This window comes from Fundulus heteroclitus, unplaced genomic scaffold (genome assembly GCF_011125445.2).
Source record: "Fundulus heteroclitus isolate FHET01 unplaced genomic scaffold, MU-UCD_Fhet_4.1 scaffold_65, whole genome shotgun sequence".
Classification (NCBI taxonomy): domain Eukaryota; kingdom Metazoa; phylum Chordata; class Actinopteri; order Cyprinodontiformes; family Fundulidae; genus Fundulus; species Fundulus heteroclitus.
In genome coordinates, this window is record NW_023397088.1 from 501,885 (window position 1) to 528,618 (window position 26,734).

The 26,734-nt window shown below is 41.9% G+C and overlaps 1 protein-coding gene across 1 annotated transcript in view; it reads right to left on the reverse strand.

The window, feature by feature from the left end:
• Window positions 1–26,734, reverse strand: part of LOC110368152 (NLR family CARD domain-containing protein 3) — a 445,883-nt gene that overhangs the window by 280,554 nt on the left and 138,595 nt on the right. Inside the window, exon 8 of the mRNA XM_036133610.1 lies at window positions 9,960–9,966. Within this exon, the coding sequence (XP_035989503.1) occupies window positions 9,960–9,966 (7 nt within the window). The remainder of the gene's footprint in view (window positions 1–9,959; window positions 9,967–26,734) is intronic.

Consider the following 26,734-nt stretch of genomic DNA (forward strand, 5'->3'; position numbering starts at 1 on the left):
TAATAACAGGATACCATTTGAGATATCAAAAACCTCTGACACGAGAAGCACAAATATGATGAGACACATATAAGCATAGGGTTAAAATTGGAGACTAGTCACATGAAGTTCATATGTTGTTGCGGGCATCAGTGTGTCTGGGTGAAAGTGTTTATATTTCTATGAACACTCCCCAGAGGCAATTTTCCTTGATTTTATCGACTGGCCAACAGTTCAGAAAGCATCCGCAGATGTCAGCGGGGGAGTAGGGATCAGGGGACAGTTCTGAGCTCTATTGCTGTTACGGCCCCTGGCCTCTTGAGGCTGTGCAGGCTCCTTTGTTTTGTCATGCAGGTTCAGCTGTGCAAGAAAACCTTTGCTGATTGGCTGCCTGGAGGCTGCAGGAGAGCAGCCACTCCATTGGACCAACAAAACCAATCAGACTCTGATGAGGCCCACCTGAACTGTATAATAGGCCTGGAAATCATTCCTTCAGGGGGACAGCTAGTAGGAAGAGGTTTTGTAAAGCTGTTCCCCAACCTTTTGTTTGCTACTGTTTTGCAGACCTCTTGGAAATTTTGTGTGCTCTGCTGAAGCAGTCTGACTGTTTGTCTTTGCTAGCTCTAAGCTAGTGGGGGGGGGGGGGTTTGGTGCTCCCTGTTGTCTTTTGATTTGGATTGTTTTGGACTCCTTTGAATTAGTTGTGCTTCCAAGTTTGGTTAAACCCTTAGTAATTTACTTTACTCTAAGCACTGTTAAGATTATCAGACCTTTTGTGTTAAACTGGGTTGTATTGTTTTGTGTTTGTTAAAACCCCTTCTTTTTTTGTAATAAAACTCCTTTTTCTTATACTACTTTCTCTGGACCCATTTTTATGTTACTGCCCCTGAACCCCTAGACTTTGGGGACGTAACAATTGCCATAACATCCAGGGAGTGATTTTGATAGGTGAGGTGTAATCTAAATATGCTGGTGAAGATTCTTAGTCATCCAGGTCTTGGTCATTCCAAAAAAAGTAAAAAACAAAGCAACTGGACTATGTTTTCCGTAGTTGAAGACGTTTCGCTTCCTCTCCAGGAAACTTTCTCAATTCAAAAAGTCTGGAGTAATGTGGAGTAACAAGCTTTATACCATTACCAAACAAAGGCCTTGTAATGGCTTAGATAACATGCAAATTAAACCGTAACAGGTCCACCCCTTAGTAATGGGCAGTCGTTAAAGCCATTAAGCCAGCAGATTGGACCGAAACTGGTCCACTCCTCTGTAATGAGGAGTTGTTAGGGTTGTTATTGGCTTGGCTTAAAGGAAAAATCCACAGTGTCAACTGTGGAGTCACAGGAGGTGATGGGGGTAGCTGCGGCTGAGTTCTTCCTGAAGTCCACAACCATCCCCACTGTTTTTACAGCATTGAGCTCCAGGTTGTTCTCCCTGCACCAGGTCACCAGATGGTCAGCCTCCCACCTGTAGGCAGACTCGTCACCATCAGAGATAAGTCCCATGAGAGTGGTGTCATCTGCGAACTTCAGGAGCTTGACAGACTGGTGACTGGAGGTGCAGCTGTTGGTGTACAGGGAGAAGAGCACAGGAGAAAGAACACAGCCCTGGGGGGAACCAGTGCTGATGAGCTGTGAGTCAGAGACATGTTTTCCTAGCTTCACGTTCTGCTTCCTGTCAGACAGGTAGTCTGTAATCTACCTGCAGGTGGAGTCAGGCACATTCAGCTGGGAGAGCTTCTCCTGAAGCAGAGCTGGGATGATGGTGTTGAAGGCAGAGCTGAAATCCACAAACAGGATCCTGGTGTAGGTTCCTGCAGATTCCAGGTGCTGGAGGATGTAGTGAAGGGACAGGTTGACAGCGTCGTCTGCAGATCTGTTGGCTCTGTAGGCAAACTGTAAGGGGTCCAGGAGGGGATCGGTGATTTCTTTAAGGTGTGAAAGCACAAGGCGCTCAAAGGACTTCATAACCACAGAGGTAAGAGTGACGGATCTAAAGTCATTAAGTCCTGTGGTCCTTGGCTTCTTGGGAACATGGATGATAGTGGAGGATTTGAAGTAGGTTGGCATGTGACATGTCACCAGTGAGGTGTTCAAATGTCTGTGAACACTGGAGACAGCTGATCAGCACAGTGCTTTAAGGTGGGTGGAGAGACAGAGTCTGGTCCAGCAGCTTTCCAGGGGTTCTGTCTTCTGAAGAGTTTCTCTCTCGTGTATGGAAAGAGATGTCACTGAAGAGGAGGTGGAGGTGATCTGTTGGGTGGTGTCGTGGGGGGTGGTTGCATGTGTTACACAGGGGAAAATATGTTTCTTTTGTATTTATTTTTAGTTGTTTGTTGTGTTTTGCATCCTTGGATTGTTTTGGTTTTTCTGCTTTCCCCTTTAACAACCCAAACACAATGGGCTGAGGCTGGTTGACTGAGGAGGCGGAGCTCACTAATTGCACAGCTGCGCCCAGGTGTCAGCAGAGGTTTATAAAAGGAGCTTGAAGAGAAGAGCAGGCAGAAGCTGACCCTGCAGGAGAACAACACACTGCCGAGCAAAGGAGCAGGTGGGATCTGCATGCCAGAACAGACGGCCTAGTACAGAGGATCAGGGCAGAGGAAGCCTCTGCCCACGCCTCTGGGGATCGAAGAAGGTGTGCTGCAGACGGGCGACCTCCACCAGAAGCATCATTTCTAAGCGGAGCTCAACCCCTGGTCCTAATTGGTGACTTTTAAGACAATTGGTGAATTGCTGTTTTTAAAGAAAGAAGAAAAGGACTCTTTTATGGTGCTACTATTGCTGTGACTGTCCTTCTGTGGATCTTTAGTTTCTGCCTGTAAGCAGGCAGAAACTAAAGCCCTGCTACCCCCATCTTCCTGCTGAACAGAGTCTACACTCATCTGGACAAGCCGGCAAGCACTGTGAAATCTTTGATTTCTCCAGTGCCTTTAACACCATCCGTCCGGCTCTACTGGGTGAGAAGATGACGGCGATGCAGGTGGAGGCCCCCATCGTGTCCTGGATTGTTGATTACCTGACGGGCATACCACAGTATGTACGCCTACAGAACTGTGTGTCTGACAGCTAGGTCAGCAACACTGGGACTCCTCAGGGGACTGTCCTCTCCCTGTTCCTCTTCACCCTTTTCACCTCAGACTTCAACTATTGCACTGAGTCCTACCACCTTCAGAAGACTAAGTAGCTATTAGTGGACTTGAGGAGGACAAAAACACATGTGACCCCTGTTTCCATCCAGGGGGTCCCTGTGGACAGTGTGGAGGAGTATAAGTACCTGGGAGTGTACTTTAACAATAAGCTGGACTGGACTAGAAACACAGAGGCGGTCTACAAAAAGGGCCAAAGCCGACTCTTTTTCCTGAGGAGGCTGAGGTCCTTTAACATCTGTAGGACAATGCTGAGGATGTTTTATGAGTCTGTTGTTGCCAGCACAATCTTTTTTGCTGTTACCTGCCAGGGCAGTGGACTGTGGGTCGCTGACAACAACAGACTGAACAAACTGATCAGGAGGGCCAGTGATGTTGTGGGGGAGGAACTGGACACTCTGCACACTGCAACCGTGGCAGAGAGGAGGATGCTGTCCAGGCTTCAGTCCATCTTAGACAATGTCTCACACCCTCTCCATGACACACTGGCCTAGCAGAGGAGCTCCTTTCAGAGCAGAAGACTCCTCTCACCCAGTTGCACCATAGAGTGCCACAGGAAATCATTCCTGCCTGTGGTCATCAATCTTTACAACAAGTATGTCGGATTCTGATTCTGAATCAGGTGAACCATGACGTGGTCAGATAGGCCCAGAGCAGCACTGGGGACGGCATGATAAGCATCTCTGACTGTGGTGTAACAGTGATCCAGAATGTTCTCCTTTGGTCGGGCATTTAATAAACTGTCTATATTTAGGAAGTTCATGAGTGAGGTTTCCTTTGTTAAAGGGGAAGTCCGGTCAACAAGGAAAAATCAGGGGACCGTTAGCTATAACTAAAACTAATACATTTGTGGTTATTTAATGAACTTATCTTTAATCAATAAGAAAATAAAAACATAAATTGTCATCTGGATCATTGTGTATGGGAGGGGGGCATTACTGCCCATATTTGGGCAGTAAGGACCGTCTGACATCACATCGTGCGACGTAGAAAAGTGGAGTGGCGACAGCATTTCTCCGCTCTTTCTAAGCAAAGTCAATGGGAGCAGTTCTACACAGCTGCGATCATCAACAATTTTTTCGGATTTCCAGAGGACTTCACCACTGACATTCGCAAGAGCTATTGTTACAGCAACAATGCCCACGTGCATGGCCATTGGATGTTCCAAGACAACTGAGAGCGGATTTGCCATCTAACTTCTGGCCAGAAAGAAAACACGTCATATGCAGTGACCATTTCGAAGAAGAATGTTTTGAACATGACATGAGAGCGAGGATTTTCGGTAAGTTATTTTTTAATTTAGAATTTTTTATTTAGAATTTTTAATTTAGAATTTGCGGGGATGGTTACCAACCAGAGGGGCAGAGGGATACCACATGTGACGTGGTATCCCTCCGCCCCAGCATGTGCTGGAACGCTTTTATATTTTAATATTTATACGATGATGACCACCTGCCCTATTTACTAGGGGGCAAATATAACTCAAGTCACTTCAGCGCGATCTCTCCTCCACTGCAGCGCCTGCAAAGCCGTGCTGCGGCAGAGTGTGCGCACACACACACACATACACACACACACGCGTATACATATATACTGTAGGACCCGACTGAGTTTGCACTGGAAATAGGTACAGCTGGATTCCGTCAAAAGTCCGGTTTCTGTCAAGAAACTCTTCTAAAAAATCCATATCGCTATGAGATGATGATAGCTCCACCGAACTCCCATCACTGTCACTAAGTACTTCATCACCAGTCGTCACCATGTTGGAAAATAGTGCGTCGTGACAAACAACAGAGCGTTGGGACTTGCTCAACAGCGGGTCCGCTGAGTGACGTCACAAAATCGGAGGGGACAGTACTATTCTTGAACAAGATGGGTTCCTCCACATAAACATGATTAAATGAGAATTATTCTTAATTAAAAAAACGTATAATTTATTGCACACTATGTAGTAGTTTTATATTTAAAGTACTTTCAGCAGTTTGATTTCTGATTTTGACCAGACTTTTCCTTTAAGTCACCAAGGCCAATGACTAAGGAGTCCGGATTTCTCTGCTACAGACTCAGTATCTGGTCTGCGAGCGTGCGCTGTGTGACCTGCACATTTGTGTGCGGCGCAATGTAAACACCGACCAGAAAGAGTGAAGCAAACTCGTGGGGTGAATAAAAAGGCTTACTACAGTTTATGATGAAGGATTCCAGGTCAGGAGAACAGTGCTGCTGGATCACTGCCACATCGTTGCACCAGCAAGCTGTTGATGTAAAAACAGATCTCTCCACCTTTCGCTTTACTGGAGAGTTTTGATTCTGAATCCGCTCTGTGAAGTTGGAAGCCTGCCAGCTGCAGCACAGAGTCTGGGATTAATCCACACAGCCACGTCTCCGTGAAGCAAAAAACAGCAGATGAAGAGAAGTCCCTGTTTTTTTTCCAGCATCAGTTGTAATTCGTGCAGTTTGTTGGGCAAGGAACGCACGTTGGACAGCATTATGCCTGGTAGCGGTGAGCGGAGTCCGCACTGGCGAAGACACACGGGCGGACCAGCGGGTTTCCCTCTCCTCCGGCATTTCGCTGCATGAGCAAAGGTGAGCGCACCTTTGACCAGAATGTCCAGCGGCTCCAACTGGCTCCTCTCAACGTGGAGAAGAAGAAGCTCAACTCTGAGTCCCTCCAAGATAATCGAGCTTCTCACCCAATCTCTAAGGGAGAGTCCGCACACCCTGTGGAGAAAACTCATTTCCCCACATGTATCTACAATCTTGATCTTTTGGTCATGACCCAAGGCTCATGGCCATAGAAGAGGGTGGGAACATAGATTGACCAGTATATGGAGAGCTTTGCCTTTTGATTCAGTTCTCTTTTCACCATGACAGACCGGTACAGTGTCCTATTCAACACTATCCTAATGGGCTGATTCTCTTGCTCCATCTTTCCCTCATTTGTGAACAAGATCCAAGAACCTTAAACTCCTCCATGTGGGGAAGGACATCTTGCATAACCCAGAGAAGGCACTCTACCCTTTTCCACCTTAAGACCTTGCCTCAGATTTGGAGGTACTTATCCTCATTCATGCCACTTCACACTCAGCTGCCAACAGGACCATGTCATCCACAAAAAGAGATAGTATTGTTTCCTATTAATATTTTATTTTTCTTGCAAAGTATTATTTTAAGCTATTATGACATCAGTGTTTCATTAAGTTTATTTTATGTAACTTTTTTTTTTAAATACAAAATATACCGGTTATGGCGGCCATGTGAGAAGACGTACTAAACTTCGCCCTGCTGCTTGTTGCTTTAATAAGGGAAAAATAACCATAAAAGATAAACGAAAAGATTCATAAAAGATTAACGCAAAAAAGGACAATCTGACGTATAATGCCTAGCTCAACTAAATAACACAAAGGGAAAAGCAAGGCATCCAAGCAAATGAAGCTGTTTAACCACAACCCTCGTGGAGAAGCTAGCAAAGCTAACAAAAATATGGCTGCGCAAGAAAGAAAAAGCAAGTCTGAAAATAGTAAGTCAGATCAAATTCTAGCCGCATTGGAGTCATTAAGAAGCGAGTTTTCCGCGATTTTGATGGAGTGATGGTGACACTACCAGATGTAAAACAAGAACTGAAAGATTATAATTAATGTATGTTGCGAGTAGAGGACTGTATTTCCACCGCTGAAGACAAAGTGGCTAACCTACAAGCAGGGTCTGAAATTAACACTCACCACTCACCAAATCCGAGTAAATTTCCCATTTGGCGAGTGAATTTCAGAGGGCTAGCTGCCACATGGCGAGTAAATCTTTGTGCCAAATAAATTAAAAATAACATAAATGTCCTTCCACTCGTACCAAAATGTCCCAATTAAAAACAATAGGAGAGTCAGTAGCTGTGTTTCAAGCTGTTTTGTATTTAACGACACAGAGCCAGCGGTGCCTTGGTGGGCTGCATGCCTTGCGCTTGAATTCAGGTGCGCAAAATTACATTACATGTAATTTAGGTGCGGACTTTTTAAGGAACATGTAAAATCAGGGGCTTCAGCTCAGACCCATTATTCCTTCTCTTCCCTCTAAAGGAGCCCTTTACAGCCTTTATTTATGCTTTTTCCCCACTGTTTAGCCCTCGCGTGCAGCGCATGAGGGTACAATCCAGAACTTGGATCATGCGTAACAGGGGCGGTTCTAGACAGGGGTCAACAGGGGCCAGTGCCCCAGTAGAACTGGTCTTGGCCCCTGTTATGGCTCCTGTACTAAAGACATATTACATTTCTTATGATGATATATGCTGACAAAGATACTATGACTGATAGGTCACTTGGATCAATTGTATTTTTTTACGTTTACAGTTCTAATTAAACACAGAAATTAAATTAAAAACGCAAAAAACAAATTAAAAAATTAAGCTGTCACGTTTAGCTCTAGTCATATTGAGAGAGGATCAGGTCGGCAACCTGCTGTTCCAGAACCACAGTTGGCTCTTTGGCTTACTTAATATATTAAACGATGAAATATTGACCTTCTTATTTTTTTACCAATTTTTTGTTCTGTGCCCCCATGAAAAAACACTGGCCCCAATCTGGCCCCCCTGCTAAACTTGGTCTAGAACTACCACTGATGAGTAAAGACGTAGCGTGAACCCCAGGTGTTGCACCTGCGCAGAAAATGTTGAACCATATTGGCTTGATGAAACTCCGGCTCATACACAAATTAGACCAACATGGATAGAATAATGATAATCTGTAGTGTTTTTTATTGCCTGGATGTGAATCTGATAATTCAAATTGTGCCTTTATAATCAACTACAATATTTTCTTATAAAAGTCAGGAAACAAAGATTTCTCTTCCAGGGTCTAGTCAGCCACGCCCCCCAACCCCCCCCCCCCCCAAAAAAAAAAAAAAAATAACATAATCTCACTTAATTTTTGATAAAAACTGAAATCTGGTTCAGGATTAATATTTTGGCCGGTAAAAAATATGCCTGGCCGGTTGATTTTGACATCTACCGGCCAACTTGGCCGGTGAATCAGGAAGTTAATTTCGAACACTGCCTACAAGCTAACGTGAGCACCCTACAGGCTAAAGATAAATCATTGGAGGGCAAGCTTGTGGACTTGGAAACAAGGTCTTGCTTAAAAAAAACTTAAGGCTTGTGAATTTGCCAGAAGGTGCCAAAGGTCCAGATTTATGTGCTTTTTTTTGGAGAAGTGGATACCAGAGGTGTTGGGGAGTAAGGTGCTGCAACCCCATGGTGAGCTTGGAAAGAGCTCACAGATTAGGCCCAAGAGCGGATGGCGCTTCCCGACCAGGAGCCCCGATAATGAAGTTCCTCAACTACTGAGAAAGGCAAGCCATCATTCGAGCTGCACGGGATAAAAAGGACATCTTCTACAAAGAACATGTCTGCTTCTGCCCTGACCTGGCCACCGGGCTTCACCAGCTGAGAAAATGTTTGTTCCAATCCAGAGGAGCTCCATAAATTGGGCATTCGCAATGGAGTAACTCACCCTGCAACGCTTCTAGTGACTTCCATCCATCCATTTTCCAAACCGCTTAATCCCTCATGGGGTCACGGGGGTTGCTGGTGCCTATCTCCAGCGTTCACCGGGCGAGAGGCGGGGTACACCCTGGACAGGTCGCCAGTATGTCGCAGGGCAACACAGAGAGACAAACAGGACAAACAACCATTCACACCTAAGGACAATTTGGAGAAGCCAACTAACTTAACAGTCATGTTTTTGGACTGTGGGAGGAAGCAGGAGTACCCGGAGAGAACCCACACATGCACAGGGAGAACATGCAAACTCCATGCAGAAAGACCCAGGGGTGTACTCGAACCCAGGACCTTCTTGCTGCAAGGCAACAGCGCTACCCACTGCGCCACTGTGCAGCACTCTTCTAGTGACTTATGAAAATAAAACACTGGCATTCAAACAAAAACAAACAAAAAAACCTAGGGAAGCACTAAGTACAGAATTAAGCTTCAGATGGTATGTAAAGTAAGGTACGCAAATAACTAAAATCCATTATATGATATCTTACAGTTTGAGCATACTAATGCAGTATGCAAATTTCTCTTTGCATTGCAGTGCGTCGATTCAGTTTGTTATATATTTATGTTCCTTAGTATGTTTCATATCCGTGTTTACTAATTTTGTAACAATAAGAATTCAAGAGTAAAGTTTTTGGGGACAAAAATGTTGTTTAGCAGCAACAGGGTATCCCTGCAGAATAGCCTAAGGTTGGTTTTGCTAACCCTGACTGGTTGTGGATTGGTTCCTGGCAATAAAGGGAGTCTAATGGATATGAGTGAGACTCTCCCAGTTTGGGTAAGGGAAACGATAGAAGGGAGTTTTTTTTTTACATTTTGTGTGTTGGATGTGTGTTCTTACATCCGGTTTTGTTGTGTCTCACATTTCTATAATGTTAAGCAACATTTAATTTTATTTCATGGTATTACAGGGGTCTTCAACATCTCCAAAAAGTCAAATCATGAATAAATTGAAAAAAGTGGACACCAAAATTGTAGTTCTTGATGAGAACAACTTAAAGGTGAGGAGGAGGAGGAGGAGGAGGAGGAGGGTGTTACTACCCTGGCTCAGGAGGGTAGGAACAATGATTGGGAGACCACGCAAAAGAAAGGTTTAACAATTAATTAAAGTAAACGAACATGCTAGTGTAGGTCAGTGGTGTATGTAATGTTGAGGTGTATGAGGTGTGCGAAAATGTACATGGATCAAACTAAACTAAAAGCTGGAGCAGGAGGCCAGAGGAGCAGAGCCCCGCAGCCATGTGCTCTGGGCCAATTTATAGGAGGCCACTGCAGGTGTGGTACTCTCAGGTCCGCTGCCCACTTCCTGGAAGCACAAACCAGAGGAGCAGTCTCTCCACAATAAAGGCGGCTTTGGCCGTCACAAAGGGCAACATATATAAGGTGCCGTTCACATCCCTTTCTAGTAGAGTTATGACTCTAATACATGAATTGGTGCCACTGCAAATTAAAAACATTTTTAAAGACAAAACAGGAAGGTACTTAATACTCCAAGGCTCCCTATGTCATGATGCAGCCTGTCTGCTGCACCATGCACAGACTCAAGACACTTTCCACCTTCCATACAGCTCCAGTATACAGTTCAGTAATCATCTACACCTGTCAGTCACTAATCAGCCTGCACTCAGCACACCTGTCAGCCTCCCTATTTAAGCTCCCTGCATTCAGTCCTCCCATGTCGGTTCGTTCTGTTTATCCTGTTCACTTCTGCCAACTTCTGTTTCTGCCGCTCACCTCATCCAGTCTCGTCCAGCCCGAAGTCTCTTCATCTCCACCTGCCTGCTGTGGTTCTGGTTCAGTTCTTCCTCCGGTCCTGCAAGTATTCACCAAGTCGTGCTGCTTTATACTGCTTGTCAAGTCTGTTTCCAATTCTCCACTCTGCCGTGCTGCTGGTCAAACCTGGTTCCAAGTCTCCATTCTGTCAAGCCTGGTTCCAAGTCTCCATTCTGTCAAGCCTGGTTCCAAGTCTCCATTCTGTCAAGCCTGGTTCCAAGTCTCCATTCTGTCAAGCCTGGTTCCAAGTCTCCATTCTGCTGTGCTCTGGTTCTGTGCTGCTCGCCTGTTCCTGCCTTCACCATCCTCCTGCTTCAGCTCAGTACTGGCTCTTGGTTCCTGCCTCCACTATCCACAAGCTTCAATAAACTGTTCAAACTTACTCTGTTGTGGTTGTGTTTGGGTTCAGAAAACAAAACATGACACCCTAATGTTGGAATCTCTGATTTTAACTAATATATATGGACCCAATGTGTATGACAATAATTTTTACAATGATTACAATTTCTCACCCTTTCTATGCTTAAAGGATTAAACAGAGTGGGGGGGGGGGGGGCTTTAATTGTGCATTAAATCCAAACATGGACAGATCAACCGGACTAGATCAGTCACATAACAACTGAAGAGCTGCAATTCATAGAATGATGAAGGATAGAATAGACAACTTTTTAATTTCTACAGAGTTACAGTTTAGAATTCAAGATTGCTCTTATGTGTCATACTCCGTGTCCTGGGTGCAGGCCAGGTTTTCTCTCTCTCTCTCCTCAGCAGGGCTGGACGGGCAGGTGCACCACACCTGAGCTGATTACCGCCATTCTTAAGGAGCTGGAACCAGGAGGAGGGCATCAGGGCCGGAAGTGGTTAGTGTACGCTCTTAGAACGTAAGCTTGGATTGGGGGAAGCTTTGGTGGCGGTGGATTGAATGAAACAAGGAAAGAGCTAGGTGGACGGATCGACAGAGAATTCTATCTGAAGGAAGAAGGAAAAGTTGGCGGTAGGCATAAACCAGTTTGTGACTGGAGCCGGATGGCGGCTCGGGTTGTATAGGATGAGGAACATCTAGATAGTAATATGGATATGAATATTTGGACGCCAGTTGCTAGTTACCAGGGAAGTGGAAAACTCAAAAGTAGTGAAGCGGGCAAAGGTTCTGGGAATTCAGGAAACAAAAGAAACCTTGAAGACGACAGTACAGATGATGGAAGCAAGGGTGTGTGTAAAAAGATAATGAAAGAGGGGGTGAGGATAATATTACAATTCAAAAAGGAAGAGGAAAATATTGCTCTGAGCCCAATAATAGTTTCTAAGGAACTAAAAAAGAAAATAGGGGAAGTTGAAATGGCTAAAACGCTGAGAGATGGAAGCTTGTTAATTGTTTGTAAATTGGAAGAACATAAATGAAAGCAATGAGTGTTGAAAGTATTGGAAAGAAAAGAGTGGAAAGTAAAAGAGTGTTGGGAGAAAAGAAAGGATCCCGAGGAGTTATTTATGGAATTCCGGTTAATGAAGATATAGAGAAATTAAAACATATCCATAATGTTGAAGTCAAGAATATAAAGAGATTGCAGAAAATAGTTAATAATGAGAGAGTTGACAGCTTATCTGTGCTTCTGGAATTTTCTACTCCAGAAGTTACAGATACAGTCAAAGTGGGTTTCTTGTGTTATCCAGTCAGGCCATATGTTCCACCTCCACTTCAGGGTTTCAAGTGTCAGAGGTGTGGTCACATTGCTGCAGTGTGTAGGGTCAAACATATGTTTAAAATGTGGAGGGGAGCACAAAATACAAGAATGTGGTGAAAATGTTCAAGATAAATGCTGTAATTGTGGTACGGAACACAGGGCAACAGAGGTTGTGAATTTAGGAAGAAAGCAGTTCAGATTCAAAAAGTGAAAACATCAAAAAACCTATGCAGAGGCAGTAAAGAAGGTTCAGGAGCAGAAAAAGAAAACTGTGGGTAACATACAAGTATTGAGACAAGAACCAGAGCTGCATGGCAGGGTATGTAACCCTGTTGAGTTTGACAAATTAGTTTTGTCTATGGCTTTTGTTATTAACTGCACAAACCAGGTCAAACATAAAACTGAAAAAATCAAAATCATCGTTAAAGGAGCTGAGAACTTCTTAGGGATGAGGAATATTTCTTGCAAGTTCAACAAAAACTTGAGGCAGATGACAAACAGGCAGGAACAGGTGTTTAAGTAGCATGCTAATGCTACTATGGAATGCCAGAAGTTTAGTTGCAAATGGTCAAGAATTAAAAGGATTCATACAAAATCTTAAAATAAAACCAGAAATTTTATGTTTTCAAGAAACATGGTTAAAACCTTTTATTACATTTTGTTATAAATGGATATAATAGTATTCGTAGAGATAGAGAGGAGGGTAATGGAGGTGGATGTGTAATTTTTCTAAAACAAGGGATACAATTTAGAATCTTAGATAAATGAAAAACACTTGAGTATGTTGCAGTAGAATTTTGGACTAATGAGGGGATAATTACATTTTTGTGATAAATTTTTATAATCCTTGTAAAAGAAATATCATATAACTTATTGGAGGAAAAAATAAAGCCTTTAGATGGAAGAGTAATATGGTGTGGAGATTTCAATGCTCATAGTTTAATATGGGATTATAAAACAGATGGAAATGGAATAGTTATTGAGGAATTAATGGAATCTAAAAATCTAGTGTGTATTAATAATGGAGATGGAACAAGATTAAACATCAGGACTGGTACAGAATCTACTATTGATCTTACATTAGTTTCGGAGACGCTGGCAGGATTTTGTTTTTGGAAGGTTAACAAAAATACAGCCCCTCCCTGGGCTGCCACCTTACCGTGGTGGAGGGGTTTGAGTGTCCCAGTGATCCTAGGAGCTATGCTGTCAGGGGCTTTAAGCCCCTAGCAGGGTCACCCAAGGCAGACAGGTCCTAGGTGAGGGACCAGACAAAGCGCAGCCCAAAACTCCCCTTATGATGAGTACAATTGTTGGACCTCGTGTTCCCTCGCCCGGACGCGGGTCACCGGGGCCCCACTCTGGAGCCAGGCCTGGAGGTGGGGCACGTTGGCGAGCGTCTGGTGGCCGGGCTTTTGCCCATGGAGCCCGGCCGGGCTCAGCCCGAAGAGGCGACATGGGTCCCCCTTCCGATGGGCTCACCACCTATCGGAGGGGCCAAAGGGGTCGGGTGCAATGTGTAACGGGTAGCAGTGGAGGGCGGGGACCTTGGCGTTCCGATCCTCGGCTGCAGAAGCTGGCTCTTGGGACGTGGAATGTCACCTCTCTGGTGGGGAAGGAGCCTGAGCTTGTGCGCGAGGTTGAGAGGTTCCGACTAGAGATAGTCGGACTCACCTCGACGCGCCGCTCTGGCTCCGGAACCAGTCTCCTTGAGAGGGGCTGGACATTCTTCCACTCTGGAGTTGCCCATGGTGAGAGGCGCCGAGCTGGGGTTGGCATACTTGTTGCCCCCCATCTCGGTGCCTGCACGTTGGGGTTTTCCCCGGTGAACGAGAGGGTGGCCTCCCTCCGCATCCGTGTGGGGGGACGGGTTCTGACTGTTGTTTGCGCTTATGCGCCAAACAGCAGTTCAGATTACCCACCCTTTTTGGAGTCCTTGGAAGGGGTACTGGAGAGTGCCCCTCCTGGGGACTCCCTCGTTTTGCTGGGGGACTTCAACGCTCACGTGGGCAATGACAGTGGGACCTGGAGGGGCGTGGTTGGGAGGAATGGCCCACCTGATCTGAACTCGAGTGGTGTTTTGTTGTTGGACTTCTGTGCTCGTCATGGATTGTCCATCACAAACACCATGTTCAAGCATAAGGGTGTCCATATGTGCTCTTGGCACCAGGACACCCTAGGTCGCAGTTCAATGATCGACTTTGTTGTCGTTTCATCTGACCTGCGGCCGCATGTCTTGGACACTCGGGTGAAGAGAGGGGCGGAGCTCTCCACCGACCACTACCTGGTGGTGAGTTGGCTCCGATGGCGGGGGAGGAAGCCGGTCCGACCGGGCAGGCCCAAACGTACTGTGAGGGTTTGCTGGGAACGTCTGGCGGAGTCCCCTGTGAGGCGGAGCTTTAACTCCCACCTCCGGGAGAACTTTAAACACGTCCCGAGGGAGGCGGGGGACATTGAGTCTGAATGGACCATGTTCCACGCCTCTATTGCTGAGGCGGCTAGTCGGAGCTGTGGCCGCAAGGTTGTCGGTGCATGTCGTGGCGGCAACCCTCGAACCCGCTGGTGGACACCAGCGGTGAGGGAAGCCGTCAAGCTGAAGAAGGAGTCCTACCGGGCATTTTTGGCCTGTGGGACTCCGGAAGCAGCTGATGTGTACCGGCAGTCGAAGCGGCAGGCGGCTCGGCTGGTCGCCGAGGCAAAAACTCGGGCGTGGGAAGAGTTCGGAGAGGCCATGGAGAAAGACTTCCGTACGGCTTCGAAGCGATTCTGGTCCACCATCCGGCGTCTCAGGAGGGGGAAGCAGTGCAGTACCAACACTGTTTACAGTGGGGGTGGTGTGCTGCTGACCTCGACTCGGGACGTCGTGCGTCGGTGGGCGGAATACTTCAAAGACCTCCTTAATCCCACCAACACGTCTTCCATTGAGGAAGCAGAGCCTGAGGACTCTGGGTCGGGTTCTCCCATCTCTGGTGCTGAGGTTGCCGAGGTTGTTAAAAAGCTCCTCGGTGGCAAGGCTCCGGGGGTGGATGAGATTCGCCCTGAGTACCTTAAGGCTCTGGATGTTGTGGGGCTGTGTTGGTTAACGCGGCTCTGCAACATTGCGTGGACATCGGGGGCAGTTCCCCTGGATTGGCAGACTGGGGTGGTGGTCCCCCTATTTAAAAAGGGGGACCGGAGGGTGTGTTCCAACTACAGAGGAATCACACTCTTAAGCCTCCCTGGTAAGGTCTATTCAGGGGTTCTGGAAAGGAGGGTCCGTCGGATAGTCGAATCTCGGATTCAGGAAGAGCAGTGTGGTTTTCGTCCTGGCCGTGGAACACTGGACCAGCTCTACACCCTCAGCAGGATTCTGGAGGGGGCATGGGAGTTTGCCCAACCAGTCTACATGTGCTTTGTGGATCTGGAGAAGGCATTCGACCGTGTCCCCCGGGGGATCCTGTGGGGGGTACTCCGGGAGTATGGAGTACCGGACCCTTTAATAAGGGCTGTCAGGTCTCTGTACGACCGGTGTCAGAGTCTGGTCCGCATTGCCGGCAGTAAGTCGGACTCGTTTCCGGTGAGAGTTGGACTCCGCCAAGGCTGCCCTTTGTCACCGATTCTGTTCATAACTTTTATGGACAGAATTTCTAGGCGCAGCCAAGGTGTTGAGGGGATCCGCTTTGGTGGCCTTAGGATTGCGTCTCTGCTATTCGCGGATGACGTGGTCCTATTGGCTTCATCAGGGCGTGATCTACAGCACTCACTGGAGCGGTTCGCAGCCGAGTGCGAAGCGGCCGGGATGAAAATCAGTGCCTCCAAATCCGAGACCATGGTCTTGAACCGGAAAAGGGTAGAGTGCCTTCTCCGGGTTGGGGAGGATGTCCTGCCCCTAGTGGAGGAGTTCAAGTATCTTGGGGTCTTGTTCACGAATGAGGGGAAGATGGAGCGGGAGATCGACAGGCGGATTGGTGCAGCGTCTGCTGTGAAGCGGGCGCTGTACCGATCCGTTGTGGTGAAGAGAGAGCTGAGCCAAAAGGCGAAGCTCTCGATTTACCGGTCGATCTACGTTCCTACCCTCATCTATGGTCACGAGCTTTGGGTCGTGACCGAAAGAACGAGATCCCGGATACAAGCGGCTGAAATGAGTTTTCTCCGTAGTGTGTCTGGGCTCTCCCTTAGAGATAGGGTGAGGAGCTCAGTCATCCGGGGAGGACTCAGAGTAGAGCCGCTGCTCCTCCACGTCGAGAGGAGCCAGTTGAGGTGGCTCGGGCATCTGGTCAGGATGCCTCCTGGACGCCTCCCTGGAGAGGTGTTCCGGGCACGTCCCACCGGGAGGAGACCCAGGGGAAGACCCAGGACACGCTGGAGGGACTATGTCTCCCGGCTGGCCTGGGAACGCCTTGGGATTCCTCCTGAGGAGCTGGCCCAAGTGGCTGGGGAGAGGGACGTCTGGGCCTCCCTACTGAAGCTGCTACCCCCGCGACCCGACCCCGGATAAGCGGAAGACAACGGACGGACGGACGGACGGACAAAAATACAATTATAGGAAGTGATCATTTTCCTATAATGGTTGAAGTGGGCATTGATATACAAGAGGAGGATTTTGAAATTTTATGTAACTGGTCATTTAGTAGAGCAGATTTGGAAAGATATAAGAACATAAGTGAAGATAAAATTAAGGAAATTGACATGAATCTTGATATTGATTCATTAAATAAAAAACTTTGGTAATCAATTATAGAAGTTGTTCAACAGTCAGTTCCCAAGAAAGAAGGTATACATAAAAAGAAGATTGTTCCATGGTGGACAACAAAATTTGACTAGGCTAATAAATCCTGAAATAAAGCTTTTAAAAATCTAAAAAGAAATCAGAATTTTCAAAATTATAGGCCTATTGCTTTAATATCATGTTTAAGTAAAATTATGGAGGAAATGGTAAATGAACAATTAATTAATTTTGCTGAATCAAAAGGGTACTTATCAAATTATCAAAGTGGTTTCAGAAGAGGAAGGAACACTATGGATTTGTTTACAACATGAGGTAGTAAAAGCAAAATTTAATAAAGTGTTTTGGCAGTGTTCTTAGATATAGAAAAGGCTTATGATATGATGTGGAAAGAGGGATTATTGATCAAATTGAGGAAAATGGGCATTTGTGGAAGAATTTATCATTGGATAGAGAACTTTTTAACAGAACGGATAATACAGGTAAGAGTTGGTAAGAGTCTTTTAAGGAGAAGTGAAATAGAAAATGGAACCCCGCAAGGCAGTATCATAAGTCCTTTATTATTTTCAGTTATGATATATGATGCATTTTAAAAAATAGCAAATGAATTGGATTGTTCATTGTTTGCTGATGACGGAGCTATTTGGAAACGTGGAAAGAATGTTAAATTTATTGTAGGGAAAGTCCAAAAAGCAATTCATAATATTGAACAATGGTCTTACAAATGGAGTTTTAAATTTTCGGTAGGTAAAACAAAAGTATTGCTTTTTACTCAGAAAAGAAATCAAGAAATACAACTGCAGGTATATAAAAAATACAGAGTGCCCTTCGATCAAATTCGAAACCACGCCCACATTTCAAAAGTGACAGCCGGAAGTCCCGCCTTTCACTTCCAGTGGATGTCCCGCCCCGGATATCCCACCCCTTCAACTCTGCTTAAATTAGTATTATTGTTTTAAATTGTATTTAATCATTTAAATCATTTATGCACAACCAATCATGATGGTCAGGAGATGTTTCTTGGGTTACTGATAAACAAACATTATGATGATGGAATTTTGTTTGACAACCTTTGTTTTACCTGTGTCTTTAATTAGAATAAATTCTGATTTCAAATTCTGAAAGTCTGTTTCACGCTGCACAGTTTCCGGGACATTTGTCCTTCCATATAGCAAGTCTCCATTCCGGCACATCTGACTCTCCATACGTCTCAGTCTCTGCGCCGGTCTACTAAAAACAACACGTTGTATTTCTCTTCACTTTTTCCCTCTAAGCAATCAGTAAGCTCTTAACTTAAAAGCATTTACAAAGAGGGGCTAGTAATACACGGTCCAGCTAAAAGCAGTTAAAAAGCCACTTCGGTTAAGTTAGAAAGATATTCACAGATTCGGCTTTTCCAGATCAATAACAAATCGGCGGATAATTTATTCTACAAAACAGACACCTCTCTGTAACCACAGCAAGGCAGACAGTCAGCTACAACCGTAGTTTCCTCAAAACGGTTTGAGGAAACCGTAGTTTCCTCAAACCGTAGTTTCTCCCACCGCGCAGGGAGAATTACATTGGACCCAATGCAGAGCTCGCGGCTCCGCAGATGCTTAGGGACCGTGTGCAAGTTGCAACCCCAAAAACATAATCATAGAAAAATATTCAACAGCGTCACCAAAGGAAAGGTGGATTATTATCAAATTCATTTCTTTTGTATCTGATCTCATGTATATCATACCACATTTATTGGATTTGAAAATATTTTTTTGAGGAATTTCCCAAAGCCTGAATGGCAAATGGCACTTGTATTTTATTATTAGAATAAGTATAAAATGAGCAATGACTACACTATTCATCATTGTAGTGCCACAAACTCATCATACACATAGATAACCTCATCTAGTTTAAACTACAACTTACTTTGGGAGAATGTGCTAAACAAAATTTTTTAAGATTTTTTAATTGTTATTACAAGCATATAATAGCCCATACGTACAGTATAGATCATTGTCGTGCCACCAAACTTGTAGTATACATCAATAACCTCATCTAGTTTATACTACAACTCTTACTTTGGGAAAATACGCTAAACTCTATTTTTTGACATTTTTTTATTGTTATTACAAGCATATAATAGCCAATAGGTACAGTATAAATCATTGTAGTGCCACCAAACTTGTAGTATAAATAGATACCCTCATCTAGTTTAAACTACAACTCTTACTTTCGGAGAATGTGCTAAACTATTTTTTTAAAGATTTTTTTATTGTTATTAGAAGCATATAATAGCCAATAGGTACAGTATAGATCATTGTCGTGCCACCAAACTTGTAGTATACATCAATAACCTCATCTAGTTTATACTACAACTCTTACTTTGGGAGAATGTACTAAACTAAATTTTTTTTAAGATTTTTTTATTGTTATTACAAGCATATAATAGCCAATAGGTACAGTATAGATCATTGTCGTGCCACCAAACTTGTAGTATACATCAATAACCTCATCTAGTTTATACTACAACTCTTACTTTGGGAAAATGTGCTTAACTTTATTTTTTGAAATTTTTTTATTGTTATTACAAGCATATAATAGCCAATAGGTACAGTATAGATCATTGTCGTGCCACCAAACTTGTAGTATACATCGATAACCTCATCTAGTTCATACTACAACTCTTACTTTGGGAAAATGTGCTTAACTTTATTTTTTGACATTTTTTTATTGTTATTACAAGCATAAAATGGCCAATAGGTACAGTATAGATCATTGTAGTGCCACCAAACTTGTAGTATACATAGATAACCTCATCTAATTTATACTACAACTCTTACTTTGGGAAAATGTGCTTAACTTTATTTTTTGAAATTTTTTTATTGTTATTACAAGCATACAATAGCCAATAGGTACAGTATAGATCATTGTCGTGCTACCAAAGTCATCTTACACATAGATAACCTCATCTAGTTCATACTACAACTCTTACTTCGGGAGAATGTGCTAAACTAAATTTTTTAAGATTTTTTTATTGTTATAACAAGCATATAATAGCCAATAGGTACAGTATAGATCATCGTCGTGCCACCAAACTTGTAGTATACATCAATAACCTAATCTAGTTTATACTACAACTCTTACTTTGGGAGAATGTGCTAAACTAATTTTTTAAAGATTTTTTTGTTGTTATTACAAGCATATAACAGCCAATAGGTACAGTATAGATCATTGTAGTGCCACCAAACTTGTAGTATACATAGATAAACTCATCTAGTTCATACTACAACTCTTACTTTAGGGAAATGTGCTAAACTAAATTTTTAAAGAATTTTTTATTGTTATTACAAGCATATATTAGCCAATAGGTACAGCAGGGATGGGCAACTTCCATGATAAAGAGGGCCACATTTTTTTCAGAATGACCATTGGAGGGCCATATGACCACGCACTTCAAATAATTGGATATGAAAGACGCTACAAATTTTTCCTAATAACAAATTTTAGATGAATTTATATCTGTATGTTTACTGCACCAACATATAACTATTTTCTGCATATAAATGCATTTTAATATGTCCTTAAGCAAAAGTTAAACCGTTTACTTTAAAAAAAATTGCAAAAAAGGAATTTAAACTCCTCCATATCAATGCATTCAGGAGCATGGGACATTTCAAATTTACAAGGAAAGAGGCATAAAACGGAACAGAACTTAACTCAAACAATAGCATGTCTATCCAGAAACAGTGTGGGCTTTCTTACAATACTGAATGCTCTTTAATTGTATTTCTGTTATTTTTTGATTATGCACATCTGTTAGCTTTTTATTCTGAAAATTCTAATGTCCCATCCTCCTTATTGCAACATAGCTTTCTGATGCTCACAAATGCATCACACTGGTCTGTGAACGCGTAGATGCTTTGCAGTTTCAAAACTCACGTCAGCTCTCAGGGTTTATTGTTGTATGTGGATTGCAAGAGACCACAACCAATAAATCAGCCGTACCTCTAGGGAACGCAAAAACCTTTGTCGTACTTCTTCCCATTTTGTCTGAAAAATGTGACTTTCTCGGTCAAGTTTTCCCTTTATGCCACTGCTAGTGGCCATGGCTCTTGACTTTCTTCCTCACTGTTGCAAAGCGGTCCGTGCCCGCTATTGTTTGGGTACGGCCCGCCCTCTATCGGTCAAATATATAATTACAAGGTTTTTTTTTAATTTTTTTTATTATTTTTATTATTGATCCGTTCGCGGGCCGCACTGAGTGATGACGAGGGCCTGTGCTGCCCATCCCTGAGGTACAGTATAGATCATTGTAGTGCTACCAAACTCATCTTACACATAGATAACCTCATCTAGTTCATACTACAACTCTTACTTTGGGAGAATGTGCTAAACTAAATTTTTTAAGATTTTTTTATTATTATTACAAGCATATATTAGCCAATAGGTACAGTATAGATCATTGCCGTGTTACCAAACTCATCTTACACATAGATAACCTCATCTAGTTCATACTACAACTCTTACTTTGGGAAAATACGCTAAACTCTATTTTTTGACATTTTTTATTGTTATTACAAGCATAAAATAGCCAATAGATACAGTATTGATCATTGTAGTGCCACTAAACTTGTAGTATACATAGATAACCTCATCTAATTTATACTACAACTCTTACTTTGGGAAAATATGCTAAACTCTATTTTTTGACATTTTTTCATTGTTATTACAAGTATATAATCACCAATAAGTACAGTGTAGATTATCGTAGTGCTACCAAACTTGTAGAATACATAGTTCACTTTATCTATTTCATACTACAACTCTCACTTTGGGAAAATGCGCTAAACTATTTTTTGAGATTTTATCTTTTTTATTTTAATTTAATTTAATTCAATTTTTTTATAGAGCCAATTCATGAAACATGTCATCTCAAGGCACTTACCAAAGTCAAATTCAATCAGATTGAGTGACATTATACAGATTGGTCGAAAAATGTCCTATATAAAAAGGAAATAAAAATCATTTCTATTAACAGAAAGTATGCATGCAGTATTGCACTTTCTACAAGACAGTATAGGAACTTTCACTCTACAGGCAATAAGGCTTAAAGTACCTGAAACTCACAATTAATAATCATTTTAAATAAACAAAGAATAGCTGGCCATTTATTCGTTGTGTTCCAAGCCTTTTTAAAGCTCTTTTAAGATTTGCTTAATGCAATAATTTAAAAAGTTTTGCTTTTTGCTCCAGTCAACTGTCCAAATGGAAACAAAATGTTAGTCATTAAAAACCAAACATACTAAAAAAAATAGCATCTTAAAGCCTGGGATGTTATTGCAAAGTAGCTTTAGTGGAAAAGCATGCAGATTATTATTCACACTTAAGTGTATGGAATCATCTGCCAGAAGGGATTTTCTGCTTTTATCAAATATGTAATAAAAATAAATTGCACCAAAACAGGCGACATATGCATGACCCTTAGAGCTCAGACAGCAAAAATCCCAGATTTCAGCTCTCCGACTGGTGCAAGCATGTCCCCACACTGAGGTGTTAACCACTGGAGAACCCAGGAGAACTGGATAATATTCACACAGAACCAAACACTATTTAACTTTTCCTTTACTGTTTGCATTATGATCAAACAATGTAACATGAGAATACAGCTTGTTCCTACAAACTTACACAAAATAAAATCTCACTGAATAATAAAAACTACAATATTTAAGATTCCCATACAGCTCCACAAAAATTGCTATAAACCTGAATATCGCTTTATGTCTTGTTTCCGGCATGATATTGAGGGAGACTTCCGTGGGAATTGCCTGCTATGAGGTCAACAGAGCTGCAAGGTCCACATCACTACAACATGCTCAGTGACAATCAGCAATAGTTACTCTGAGATTCTCTTGTTGGTGCACAACACACAGTACCAAGGGGTGTCTTTGATTGGAATCTGTTCTGGTATCATTTCAGTGCATTCAGTGTGGAACCATCATCCACAAGTTTCACACTGTATCTACAGCATCGGGATAAACATGTGTGTCATTGTAAAACTTTGGACATAAAGAAATTTGTAGAGACTGAAATATGCCCATAAATTTTTCCTAACAGCAGTCTTACCTTTTTTTTAACCTACCCATTGTCTTAAAAGCTTGTAACATAAGGAAAGTAAAATGCAAAGCTGAGGCCCTACAAGAATGTTGTACGATATCAAAGACTATAAAGTACTTAAATATTTTACTAAATATATATTACTAAAAATATTATCCAAATACAAATGAAACGAAAACGAGCTTGTTGAAGTCTAAATCTAAAATGTCTAACAAGGCCAATAGTTACATATGTAGCTCAAGAGAGGTTAAATTAATGTAGCATATAATCAGGTCAAAATCTTCAGCTCACAATCGAAACTGAATTTAACCTGGCATATAAACATTTATCATTTATTACAACTATCAAAATGACAAGGAAAAGAAAAATGGTTTGACTAACCGTGGAAATTCTGTTCATATTTCAACTACCTCATAATCTCTTTTTCCGCTAAACTGTAAAAGATTATTGCTCTACTGACCTTAACTGATGGCTGATCATGATTGGCTGGGACTTCATTACACTAAGCATCTAATTGATTTGATTGTGTCTGGTGGTGTGGTTGCACGGTAGTGGCCATGAGGTAAAAACTCAATACCAGCACATTTAATCAAATAAATGAAATAACTAACCAAAGCTCAAACATCTTTGAAATAAAGTAAAAATCAATGACAACACATGAAAATGTCATGTTTTTAGACTCCATGTTGACTTTTAGTTAATGTTATACCTGTAAAGAAGAAAAAAACTGGTGAAAATAGTTTACAGGGCAAGAGTGTTGGCTTAGAGATTCCTGCAGTTCAAACTGAGTACTGCTAATAAAAACGATGAAGAAAGATTTGTATTATTTTTTACGTGAAATTATTCCTCAGAATTGAGAGTCAAAATTCACAAGCCAAGTGTTGCTGTGTAAATAAATCTGATAAGGTGTAGATGTCATTTTTGTCACCCTACAACTTATAAAAGTTACTTTGTGGATGATGATAATACTTTATCTGCGACAGACTGGTGACTTTTCCAGGGTGAACCCCGCCTCTTGCCCAGTGAACGCTGGAGATAGGCACCAGCAACCCCCATGACCCCATGAGGGATAAAGCGGGTCAGAAAATGGATGGATGGATGGATGGATAATAGTTTCTGCCCTTAATGTTACATGGAGAATATTAGAAATATCTGTGGCCAATCTTCCCAAAGTAAGAGTTGTAGTATGAACTAGATGAGGTTATCTATGTATACTACAAGTTTGGTGGCACTACAATGATCTATACTGTACCTATTGGCTATTATATGCTTGTAATACCAATGAACAAATCTTAAAAAATTTAGTTTAGCACATTCTCCCAAAGTAAGAGTTGTAGTATGAACTAGATGAGGTTATCTATGTATACTACAAGTTTGGTGGCACTACAAATATCTATACTGTACCTATTGGCTATTATATATTTGTAATAACAATAAAAAAATCTTTAAAAAATTTATTTTAGCACATTCTCCCAAAGTAAGAGTTGTAGTATGAACTAGATGAAGTTATCTATGTGTATGATGAGTTTGGTGACAATACAATGATCTACACTGTACCTATTGGCTATTATATGCTTGTAATAACAATGAAAAAATGTCAATAAATAGAGTTTAGCACATTCTCCCAAAGTAAGAGTTGTAGTATGAACTAGATGAGGTTATCAGTGTATACTACAAGTTTGGTGGCACTACAATGATCTATACTGTACTTATTGGCTATTATATACTTATAATAACAAAGAAAAAATCTTAAAAATTAAATTAAGCACATTTTCCTAATATAAGAGTTGTAGTATGAACTAGATTAGGTTATCTATGTATACTACAAGTTTGGTGACACTTCAATTATTTATAGTTTACTTATTGGCTATTATATATGGAGGAACAAGTCTTCCATAATTAAAAATAAATACATAAATAAATAAATGCTCAATAAATAAATATGCATACAATTATGTGCCACCAAAAATATAATAAACAAATAAATGTAGGTAGAAAATAAATTATACAGTGAAACAAAATGTATATATCTCCTTTAATTAGCCACTTTATTTATTAATTACTTATTTTTTTTAAGTATTTATTTATGTGCATGTTATAATATTTTTGTCTGTTTTATTCTTTCTTTGTATTTTTTTGCCCTATTTATTTCTCCGATGCTATTTATTTCTGCCTGTCCTTTTTACATTTCTGTTTGTCTTTTTTACATTTCTGTCTGTCCTTTTTACATTTCTGTTTCTCGTTTTTACATTTCTGTCTGTCCTTTTTACATTTCTGTTTGCCGTTTTTACATTTCTGTCTGTCCTTTTTACATTTCTGTTTCCCGCTTTTACATTTCTGTCTGTCCTTTTTACATTTCTGTTTCTCGTTTTTACATTTCTGTCTCTCGGTTTTACATTTCTGCCTGTCCTTTTTACATTTCTGTATGCAAAAGAAAAACGAGATATGCCGATTTTAAAAACAGCACAATGTATTAGGATTTTAAAAAATCAATTTCATTTTAGTAGAATGTGATGTTTAAAAATATTTAGACTTCACAAAGCTGAAGGTTAAAACTTTTATTGATTTCAAACATTCTCCCGACGCAGGGGATCCAAATTCTGCCGGGGATAAGTCGTTTGGCTGCGCTATCCTAGCGCAGCAGGTCTTGGTGATATCACAGTAAAAGCATGTTAGAAAATGGATGATGGATGGTCTGGGCTATTTCTTTTTCCTTGCCATCAAGATCTTTGCCAACTGGCGCCAGAAAATACTATTATTGGGCTTTCTTCGTCTGGAAACAAATTTTCACAACAGCTTACAGATTGAACGCACTCAGCTGACAATACAGCGATCTGATTGGCTGAGCAGCAAAAATCGAATCACGTGACCTCTCGGACGGGAGCGCAACCGTTTAGATTTTTTATCAGCAATAACTTGTTAATGTGCAGGTGAAAACGTGGGAACATTGGTGTTTTGAGATCACTGCTATGTGTAGCAACTTTTCCCGGTGGAAGAAAGTTGCCGTCTAACAGTTCATACGAAACTTTTTAAGGAGACGTCCCACAGATTCTGGCCCACGGACTAAGACTCGTTTTGAGGAAACTACGGTTGTAGCTCAGTGTCTGCCATGCGGTGGTTGCAGAGAGGTGTCTGTTTTGTAGAATAAATCATCCGCTGATGAGTTATTGATCTGGAAAGCCGAATCTGAAACCACCGAAAAACATTTCAGATCCCAAATGTACAGCGTTCTAATTCTTCCAGTCTATTAGCAGCTTCCCGTAAGAGGTCGGCCACTGAACGTCTGCCTGCTGAGTTTGAAATTACTAAACAATTCTTTAGTGCGGGGGAAAGCCATGTAGATTTGACCGATGCAGTAAAATGCTAACCAACCAATGGGAAGAAGTTGAGCCCTTAAGACACAGCCCCTCCTCATTTGCATAATGAGGCAGAAATGCATACAGAAATGTAAAAAGGACAGGCAGAAATGTAAAAACGAGAGACAGAAATGTAAAAAGGACAGACAGAAATATAAAAGCGGGAAACAGAAATGTAAAAAGGACAGACAGAAATGTAAAAACGAGAAACAGAAATGTAAAAAGGACAGACAGAAATGTAAAAACGGCAAACAGAAATGTAAAAAGGACAGACAGAAATGTAAAAACGAGAAACAGAAATGTAAAAAGGACAGACAGAAATTTAAAAAAGACAAACAGAAATGTAAAAAGGACAGGCAGGAATAAATAGCATCGGAGAAATAAATAGGGCAAAAAAAATACAAAGAAAGAATAAAACAGACAAAAATATTATAACATGCACATAAATAAATACTTAAAAAAAGT